We start from the raw sequence: 10,386 nt of genomic DNA, 5'->3' as shown, positions 1-10,386 counted from the left end.
TCTTTTTTACTGTTTCCTGGGTTTACTTTGATCGTTGCTGAGAGTTTAGCCTAGTCAACTTTCAACAGACAAAGTCTTAGCCCTATCTGCTGCTTTAGCCTTGTGCCTAGAACCCAGAGAAATATGGAGTATTATCATACCATTTCATGTCAGACAAAATATAACATTTCCCCTACTTTAAGCCAATCTAGTAATACCCCTCACATCAGTGTTCCATTATGCATATCAACACTAATTCCTATGCTCTTAATCTTTGCTCCCCACAAAAATAAGATTGGATATCTACTGGAGAAGGGGGAAGGCTGCAGAATTGCCAGTGTTTTTCCAAAGACTGAGACTCCGCATCTGGTTCTCCAGACTTTTGGGTTTGTCACACTCTTTCATACTGCTCCTTTTGTTGCAAAGTCCAGCAAATACTCAGCAGTTTCTTTACACGGCACAACTATTTCCACTGATTTTTTCTGACTGTGTACTCGATCAAGGAACATTATCATCACGCCATTATTCCCCTCTATAACCTAAACTAAGCAACAGAAAATGGCTCTGAATATACCAGGCTTAGTATCTCTCAGTGTATTTTTTACATTAACTTTAGCTACTGGAATTTGGGCTTCTTGGAAAAGCAGAAAGGATCAGCAGAACAGGAACCCAACAGAGATGGCCATGGTTGGGGGCAGGAACATAAAAGTTTTCATTGGATTGTTTACTGCAACAGGTAAGTTTTCTTAAAAGACTTTAAAAGATTTTTCTTAAAACACACATATTGCATAGATCTGGGTGACTTTTCTTTCAAACGAAGTGAACTGCTTTAATGTCAGCGTAGATTTTGCCTAAGTGTGACTTTAAAGGAGTATGGTTTCATGAATCATTTTGGGATGAATTCTTACAAACCTCTTCACACTGAGCAGAACCTAATGTTTATGTAGATTCTCTTAAATTAATAAGATCCATTTAAGAGTTTAGTTAAGAGTTTAATTTAAGAGTGACAAAAGAATACACATTTCATTAAGGAGGACTGTGGTCTTAATCATGAACCAGTTTCTGTTATCCAACATAACAGAAGAATTTTACTCACAGAGAAGTCCAGTTCTGTGTGAAATAAATTGTCACACATGGTGAGCATTGGTCTCTCTCTTAAAGAGAGAGTTTCCCTCAACTTCTCTTTTCTCTCCTTGCTGCCTGGTATAATCTGAAATTTGCTTCCCTGATCTGTTTTTTGTAAAGGCATTCCCCAGTGGCATTTGCCTGGCTAAGACACCAAAATCATTGTTATAGGTTTGTTATCTGACTGCATTGCCTGTTTGCATTTATTTTCCCTAATGTCTACTTAGACCCTGTAAGTGATGCTCTTGAAGGAGGGCAACTATACAACAGCAATTCCATTTCCTCCAGCAAAAGTCTTCCTCTGAGAAAAAAAATGGAATTAAAATTGACTATAGTCACACTGCCTCTAAATGTTTAAACATTGAGCTTTTCCATGCACACATAGATATCCATTCTTGAAGCTGGAAAATTATTTAGAGTGAGATTATAATACTATTACCTTTAGTCAGCAGCACATCTCTGTATGGCAGAAAAATGCAAAGAAAATAGAGGTGTGATTAAATATTTGATAAAAATGTTTACAAGCTCTCAGGGGGTTCTGCAGGGTTAGTTGAGAATATGTCTCTCAATTCTGACTTTTTCATCTTCCATGATTACAGCTACCTGGGTTGGAGGAGCATATATCAGCAGCATAGCTGAAATCGTCTACCTGCCTTCAAAAGGATTACTTTGGGTCCAGGCACCTGTAGGATTTGCCTTGTCCCTTGTTATTGGTAAATAATTCATGTAATTAGGACACATAAGCCTTAAAAATATATCATAGGAGAATATTAAGATACGTAACAGAATATAGGGTACATTTTAAATGTGATTTTGTTTTTTCAGTCTCCCATATATCGAGAATAAGCATTTATAATGCTATCCTCTGAACTGAAACACAAGTTCGGGTAGCTTGGAGCTAGTGTAGAGTTTTGTCTTCTTGTAGTAATTTATAGGACAAAAATCTTATCTGAGGATTTAGAAGAATGTGTCTATGTGCATATTGCTTTTTTCACATGGTCTCTAACTCACAGACTATTGAGAGTATTGGTATCTAATTTTTTCCTTGGAATTTCTGTGTAATTAAATAATAGTATCTTGGTTTTTCCACTAAAATGCATTCTTCTGAATAGTCTTGTCTCAGGATGAATGTGTCATGCCTCCATCTTATGCCACTTTATAGCTGGTCATTTTTTTGTTGAAAATAAGCTAAGTGTGCCGTGTTCTATACCTGAGTTGCCATTTCTAACTCTGAGAATTACTGGACTCGTGCTGAGGTTCAGCTCTCTTGCCAAGACCAAAGTTGCTTTCAGGCCACATTGTGCTATACCATAACTCTCTAGGGACACAGGATGATGAAAGTAAGGAGACCTGTGCAGACCTTACACAGGAATTTCTAAAAGAACAATATCCTTTATTCTCCAGTCAAAGAAAAGAGTCCAACTGACGTGAATATGAATCAGGCTTGGAAATATATTGCCAGCACTGCTTATGTGAGTAATTTTTACTAATGAAACTGAGGAGTGCAGGTCTGATCCTGCAATCTTAATCTTTGCTCAGGTCAGTAGTGCCCAGACAAGCAGTCCTGTTGGCTTCAGGGTTAGACACAATATGTATTCTTTGGTTTTAATGAGATGGCTGCACATCTGAGGTCCAATATTTAGGTGAAGGTGAGTGGGACTCAGCTCAATGTGCAGATTAAAACAATATAGCTCTGGGAAGAGACAATGAAGCCACCAAAATGAAAAATGTAATCAGGAAAGGACCATGTATCAAGAGGTTGCATCACATGACCAAGGACAAAACTCTGCCTCCTTTTTAGCCAAATATGAGTCTTCAATGCCTCACTCAGTCTACTGACATCTTTCACAGGATGCTTTTCAGAAAACTTTGTCTCAGATTGGTAGGTCTTTGAGGATGCAGAGGAGATTACATATGGGTATCCACTGAGCTAAATTCCTCTTACAGTCACACAGGTATTTTGTGCCATTTACGGTGCCACATGGGGTCCTCTCTGGCCTCCAGTAGCCACTCTAGAAAGATCTAGGTGTGCCAAAAGTGGTTGGTCATATATATCAGCTGTAAGCAGATGTTCTTTATAAGATGGGACCTCTTGAATGGATGAAACCCCACACTTAGCGAGTGAATTTAACCCTGGTGTCTGGTTGGCTGAATCATTCTCTAGGGTCCATTATGTATGAATTCACTAGGTGGGTCTGATACGCATATACCATATTACTCTTACCTTTTTTTTTTTTTTCCTGGAATATAAAGCATGTAAAATTCTACCAAAATGTCATTACTTTCTGATAGGTGGCTTCTTCTTTGTAAATCCAATGAGAGCAAAGAATTACATGACCGTGATGGATCCCCTTCAAGAAACTTATGGGAACATGATGGGAACTTTACTCTTCATTCCACCACTGCTAGGAGAGGTGTTCTGGTTTGCAGCTATCCTGGCATCCCTGGGTAAATTCTTGCTTTCCTGTTATATTTGTTAAAGGTTATGTGGACTAACAGAGTGTAATACACATTTGGGAATTGTGGAAAGCTGAGCTTCATGTCTCCTTTTGTGAGAGGAGCAAGCATTTCTCATTTCTAGAAAATATGTTTTCAGGTTTAAAACAAATAGCGCTATATATTCATTATATTATAATAGAGAACTCTTCCACTGTGAGTTTGTACCTTCCTCTTGCCTGTAGGAGAGCAGAGGTAAAAAGGCAAAGTGCCTTGGCAATGGCCATGCAGCAAGGTGAAGCAGTAAGAGCAGGAAGGAATCATGGACTCTCTGGAGTTCCCACTGTGCACACTCTGTAGACTGCATTTTTCATACAGTATGTTGTACAGGCACCAGGGGAATAACATCCTTGTTTATCCTGTATTCTGCACATATGAAATCTGTCTTAAAATACTTGACTGCTTTCCTTGTCTGCAGGAGCAACAATGAGGGTCATCTTGGATATTGGAGGCTCTTTGGCTATCACCATCTCAGCATGCACTGTCATACTTTACACTCTGCTGGGAGGCCTCTACTCTGTTGCCTACACCGATGTCATCCAGATGGTTTTCATTACCCTCAGCCTGGCAAGTCCTATGCATTTCTTTGGTACCAGTTTTCTAACTAAAGGGAAAAGTCCTGCTCTTCTTTAATGTCTCAGGCCAAAAATAACTTCCTTGACTTACAGTTTCTCTTTAGGAGAACAGATCTCCTGAAAAATGTTACAGTCTTTACAAGTCTTTGTACCTTATGCATTTCAGACAGTGCTCACACAAGCCACTGGCCTTGCTGTGTGAACACAAAAAAGTCTGCACAAAAGTGAAGTTTGCAGAACCTGTCTAGAACCAGCTTGAATGGAAAGAGATCTGTCTACAGAAAGAACCAATTAACCTGAATTACAGACTCATGTTCTTGATGATGCCATGAACCAGAAACGTGTAGATTTAGAGTAAGGAAGGGAGAGAAAGGAACACTCTAAGTCTAGCCTTAATCTTATGTAACTCTACATTCTACATCTACCTTAACTTAAATATCTGTTCTCCAAAGACAAGGACACTGGGAAAAGGTTAACAACTTCCATTTCTATCCTAGTGGATCTGTGTCCCCTTTGCCCTGGTGAATTCTGCAACGGAAAGTATTTATTACACTGCAACCCATCAATCTTACCAAGACCCTTGGATTGGGAAGATAGAAAAACAGTATCTTGGAAGGTGGCTGGATGACTTCTTCTACTTGGTATGGAGTATTTCTTGGACAAGTGGTTGGGAGGAGGAATTGTGTGGGGACTTTCTGTCTGGAAAGCTTGTGAGTTCTAGCAGCCAGTAGCCCTACATTGCAAGGTCAGTTGACATGAGCTGGAGGTGTAAAACTGTCTCTAAGCAGCCCCTGCAGCAACCTAAATGGACTGGGGAGACCCAGGGCTCAGCTGTGGGATGAAAAGAAGCAGTAGGGACACTCCATCCTTTACCCACATGGAGGAACATACCTCTTGGGTAAGAACATCCAGGTAGCCAGTTCCTCTCCTGGCACCTAAATGAGTAATTTCCTACCCTTTGAGACACTGGTCTTGCAGCCTCAATAGTGTGCTTTTAACAAAAATATGTAAAATTCCCTCTATTAAAAAAAATAAATTAAAATGACTGCAGGTTATCAGAAAGCACAGTGTGATTGGCTCCACACCACAACACAACTTTTGAGTTACCAATATAGCCAAGACTCCAGGAGGTTGTTCTGATCTTACTAAACTGATAATAGGGACACACAGAAGCCTGTTTGGTGAGGACAGAATCTTCAGATTTTATCTGATTAATTTTGTCTGCTAAGAAAGTGAAAATTACGGTTTTGTTTTTCATTTAAATGCAGAATAGCTAAGTTTGGGTAGATTTACTTAGAAAAGCTGCATTCCTGAAACACTGTCCTTTCACTTCCTCTGTGCCTGATTCACAATTCTAAACAACCATTTTTCAGCTTTCTCCATCTGCCAAACCATTAACCTTTTTTCATTAAAATTTCACATCCATTGCAATGAAAACAAAGGAAAAGGGAATTCTCAACTATCAGAAATATTATCCTCAAGAGTTAGAGCTGGGCCACATTTATACACTTGAAATGAGAACTTGATAACACTAAAGATTATTATGGATGATGCCCTGCAAGCAGCCTGGTTGGTACCACTGGTAACAGATGAATGTTTCAGGTGCTTGGGAGCATCCCGTGGCAGACTTACTTCCAAAGGGTGCTCTCTGCTGCCTCGACTGGACAGGCAAGGCTCATCTCCTACCTCTCTGGACTCGGCTGCTTTGCAATGGCCATCCCCTCGGTGCTCATTGGGGCAGCCGCAGCATCAACAGGTAAAACTAATTGTTAATCTCTGAGCAGCCAGTGTGTTTTTGACAAAGGTGATTAAAATGGGATCCAAAGAAGTCCTGATGGAGACTTTGAATTACCCCCCCCCCCCCAAAGGTCCTCGACACCAAGACAGGTGATCCCTACCAGAAAATGTGGAGCCCTCTGAGGTACATTGCACAGCTACTTACAGACATTTAAACAGCCCCAAGACCTTTTTTCAGCTATTTCCTTGTGATGAAATGACTTTTCCCAGACTTCGTGTTGAGGAAAGATGAAGGCAGACTCTATAAAACCTTGTACAATCCTATTTTAGAAGAAATTTTATGCTTCCTTCTGCTCATGCCTTAGGCATGTAAGACCCAGCAATATTACTACAGATTGTTAATAAGGTTCTTGCTTGAAGGAATCAAGAAGTTCAGTCCTGTAAACTCATGGTCTCCATGTAGGGAATCAGTCCTGTGTTGGCTGTGAACAAGGGTAAAAGTGCAGCCAGATCACTGAACATTTAAGGAAATCAGCTGGAGTCATGACTTCATCCAGTTCCCTTCTCCTCATGAGTAGTGTCTAGAGGTTGACCTTTAATTAAGCCAATTCTGGAATCACACAAAGCACACCTATTTCTATAGATGCTGCTGAGGAAAAGAGAAATTTTTGATTGAGTGGGAGCTGCAGCATGTTAAGGGGAATCACAAAAGTCCACAAAAGAACCCAAAAAATCAATTTGAGTCCTAAAACACTGAGTGGCTCTCAGTTCTTAGCCCTTCTGTGACTGGCCCCTGTGAAAAGGCAATTTCAAAGCTAGCAGAAATGTCTATGAAGGATTTGTTGTGACTTTTCCTTGTTTTGTTTCAAAGACTGGAATCAGACAAGGTATGGTCTTCCAAGTCCATTTGAGAGAGGGGAGTCAGCGATGATACTACCACTTGTTCTACAACACCTCTGCCCAGCATATATCTCCATAACTGGTCTGGGAGCCATCGCTGCTGCTGCAATGTCTTCTGCAGATTCAGCTCTTCTCTCCACTGGCTCCATGTTTGCTCACAACATCTACAGGAAAATCCTGAGGAAAAAGGTACCTGGCTGCAGCATTCAGTAGTTTTTGTCTCAGGAAAGACAGTCTTGTTTCAAGGCTCTCTCTAAACCAGTCTGTGACTGGAGGTGTGTGTCCTTCAGCTGCTGAACTGATTTCTGGAGATAGTGCTCCAAACATAAGCCACGGGTATTCATATCTTTGCTAGGGGTACCAATACCCACATTGGTGAGCTTTGCTCATTCTAACATGACTAGTACGAAATTTGGACTAAGGTATTAATGGAAACAGCATAAAACCATGACCCTTAAAATCAGAGGGCCCCTCCAGGGGTGCCTGCCTTGCCTGGCTGCTGGTGGCAAGTGGTGCCTGAAAGCATCAAGGGCGTGGGGAGAACGAGCCCAAGCCAGGGCAGTGCTGGCAATCCTGCCAGAAAACACTGTGCCTCTAATGCTGCAATCTCTGCTTTACAGGCTTCAGAGATAGAGGTGTTGTGGGCCATGAGGACCTCCATGTTGGTGTTTGGGGCCGGGGCTGCTGGTTTGGCTTTTTACTCCAGCTCTGTCTACGACCTCTGGTTCCTCAGCGGGGAGCTGGTGTATGCCCTCCTCTTTCCCCAGCTCTGCTGTGCCCTCTTTGCACCCAGCACAAACACTTATGGATCAGCTGCTGGCTTCCTGGTTGGGCTCCTGCTGAGGCTACTGGCAGGCGAGCCCGCCCTGAGCATCCCCCCCGTCATCCGCTACCCAGCCTGCTCCCTGGTGAACGGGACCTACAGCCAGCTCTTCCCCTTTAAAACATTCACCGTGCTTCTCACCTTGGGCACAATCCTTGCTGCTTCACACCTGGCCAAGGCTTTGTTTCAGAGAAACCTCCTCCCTCACAGCTGGGATGTTTGCAATGTCATGAGGGGAACTGCCATCCTCATCCCCTTGCAGCAAGTGGAGAAACAGGAGCGTTTGCCAACCACTGCACTAGAAGAGAAGCACGATTAAATGTGAGGCTTCATTTGAAAGGCACGGTGTGTTCAGCAGTTAGAGCACGGCACAGACAGCATCACTCTTTGCTTTCTCCACTAATGATTATGTAAAGTCCCCACCGAGAAATAAAGAGGCATTCTGTTCATCCAAGGAGAATATGTGAGTTTGAAGTTAGCAGTGATTAAAGTCATATGGTGATGGAGCACAAACTTGTGGTGGTGACCACAGGACACCTTGGGCCCCAGCAGTGGTTGCTTCGAGGTGCCCCTGGTATTCCAACTGAAAGCAAAGCTATAATCCTGCTCCAGCACTTAGGGTGTTCCCAAGTCACATACTCTTCTCACCGCAAAGAAAACAAATTAATGTCTGATAGATCTGGTATTCTTGATTAAAAAAAAAAAAAAAAAAAAAAAAAAAAGAGGTGAGCAGACCTGTTTCCCTTACACAGCAAGGGGTTTAGCATAATCATCCCTGGGGGGCACATCAAACTTCTGAAAACACAAATTACTCAAACAGTGCAACTGCCACAGCAGTGCACCAGTAATATCAGTTCTGCGCCATTCCTCATTCCTTATTTGCTTTACAAAGCTTTTCTTCATACTACAAGTTTTTGCACGTCCCTCCCCACTGCAGTATCTGCCAGTGGATCCCTCAGCCTGGGAATGTGTGAGACATCCCCTCTATACAACCTCGGAGGGCTGCAACAGGTAAGCAAGATAAAGCAACAGCCCTTAACTATTCACTAAGAAAGATTAACATAGCCACTGTTTACCAGACAGAAAAACAGAGGTGCCAGACAGACTATTGGATGAATTTTGTCTAAAACCTGTTGAATCACTTCTGTCAAGGTTTTACCCTAGCACAGCGACAGGATGGTGTGTGACATACACAATCTGGGGTGTGAGAACTCAGAGGACTGTGATGACAGAAAGGTGCTGGAAACTGATCCTTAACTTTCCTGCAGGAACACAAAATCCTAAAATCCTGAAGGCAAGATCCCAAAAGATTCAAGCCACAGATGAGTACAGAAAAGCCCCCAATACCTTGTTTGCATAAATTCTTAATGGCTTGGAAGACAAGAAACCCAGATAAATAGTGAATTTGGACTCTAGCCTGAGGTCTGATGGACTGAGAACATCCCTCAGTGAAATGGGATCATTAAGATGTGAGCTGAATTAAAGATTCAGGAGGATTCTATAGCAATGGCTCACAGATGGCTGTTATATTTCCCTCAGCAGCTGTGCAGCATCTTACCAGGGTCAGTTGCAATCCACCCACAAGACCCAGCAGGAAACACACTCACAGTACCTTTCCAAAGTGGTTGTGGGAGCTACTGTGAGTGGAAACATCTGGCACTACTGAAAGCAAGATATTTACTGGCATAACCAAAATATCCTAGAGCAGAGTAACCATCACAGCCAAGCGAGCTGCTGAGGTGAAAACAAGGTGCTGGTCTGTGATTTACTTCCAGCATGTGCATGCACAAAGTGAGAAGCTCCACTGATGCCACTGCAAGCTCAGCAAGGAGCATGAGACTCTGAATTGTACCAAGGCAACTGCTTTGGCTCAGGAGGAGGACTGTCGGCCCTGCACTCTAGATATGGCTTTGAAGACACTGCTCCCTGTGAGAGATCATTCATCTCTTTTAAAATATCCATCCACAGCAAGGTGGAGTTTCTGCTCCTTATCAGAAAAATATCACATAATCTTCTGTTTTGTACTAGTGTTAGTGAACACCTGGGCACACTAACCTTCATATGCACAGCAGTCCTGTTGATGTACTTTGTTAAACCAAGACCAGAAATTCTCTCCTGTGTTTCTAGAGACTGCCATGAAATATTAATTATAACGTGTCTAGAAAAGGGAAAAAAAAGCTGGTTTAAAAATCAAAAGCTTTGCCATTGACTATGGCCCTAGGCAGTCATCCACGGGTATCTTTCACACATTTGAGTGGGAGCGTGTGAGGTTGTGCTCAGGCAAAGGAGGCACCAAAGCTATCATTACCTCAGCGCCAGGAGAACAGGGCTCTTGTTAAATCACAGTTGCTGGATGCTGATTCAAGCATACTGCCCTGAGAGATTTAGGGGTGACCTAGTTTGGAGACCTGTCCATCCCCCTGTATGGAGGAGATCAAAGCTGACATGCTGTGTTCGAACCAGGGCACAGACCTGCTGCGTGACCCAGATAAGAGTGAAACCCCAATGTCCTCATGACAAGGTTATCACCCTACTTTCCAACCATAGAACCACTGAATGTTAAGGACTTGGAAGAGACCTTAAAGATCATCTAGTTTCAAGCCCCCTGCCATGGGCAGGGATGCCACTTACTATGTGAGGTTGCTTAGGGCCCACTGAACCTGACCTTGAACACTTACAGGGACTGGGCATCCACAACTTCCCTGAGCAACCTGTTCCTGTGCCTCACCAACCTTTGAGTAAGGAATTTAT

General features: G+C 42.5%; 1 protein-coding gene across 1 annotated transcript; it reads left to right on the top strand.

Annotated features, from left to right (window-relative positions):
• Positions 1–537: 537 nt before the first annotated feature.
• On the top strand, positions 538–8,077 carry LOC136285898 (high affinity choline transporter 1-like). The gene is made up of 8 exons (XM_066177412.1): positions 538–715; positions 1,704–1,817; positions 3,397–3,552; positions 4,019–4,167; positions 4,673–4,816; positions 5,778–5,931; positions 6,784–7,001; positions 7,433–8,077. The coding sequence occupies exons 1-8, from the start codon at positions 538–540 to the stop codon at positions 7,952–7,954; spliced, it is 1,635 nt and encodes a 544-aa protein (XP_066033509.1). The 3' UTR covers positions 7,955–8,077.
• The last annotated feature ends 2,309 nt before the right edge of the window (positions 8,078–10,386 follow it).

The sequence above is a fragment of the Chamaea fasciata genome, unplaced genomic scaffold, assembly GCF_029207755.1.
Source record: "Chamaea fasciata isolate MVZ Bird 193981 ecotype frontalis unplaced genomic scaffold, bChaFas1.0.hap1 SCAF_2, whole genome shotgun sequence".
Taxonomy (NCBI): Eukaryota; Metazoa; Chordata; class Aves; order Passeriformes; family Sylviidae; genus Chamaea; species Chamaea fasciata.
Note: the sequence above shows the minus strand (reverse complement) of the source record. Positions and strands in the feature narration are given on the sequence as shown.

Excerpts from the sequence above, each read along its gene's own strand:
- LOC136285898 (XM_066177412.1), top strand. The coding sequence starts at position 538 with ATGGCTCTGAATATACCAGGCTTAGTATCTCTCAGTGTATTTTTTACA. Across the intron at positions 3,553-4,018 it reads AGCTATCCTGGCATCCCTGG|GAGCAACAATGAGGGTCATC; the intron begins GTAAATTCTTGC and ends CCTTGTCTGCAG. Across the intron at positions 4,817-5,777 it reads TGGATGACTTCTTCTACTTG|GTGCTTGGGAGCATCCCGTG; the intron begins GTATGGAGTATT and ends TGAATGTTTCAG.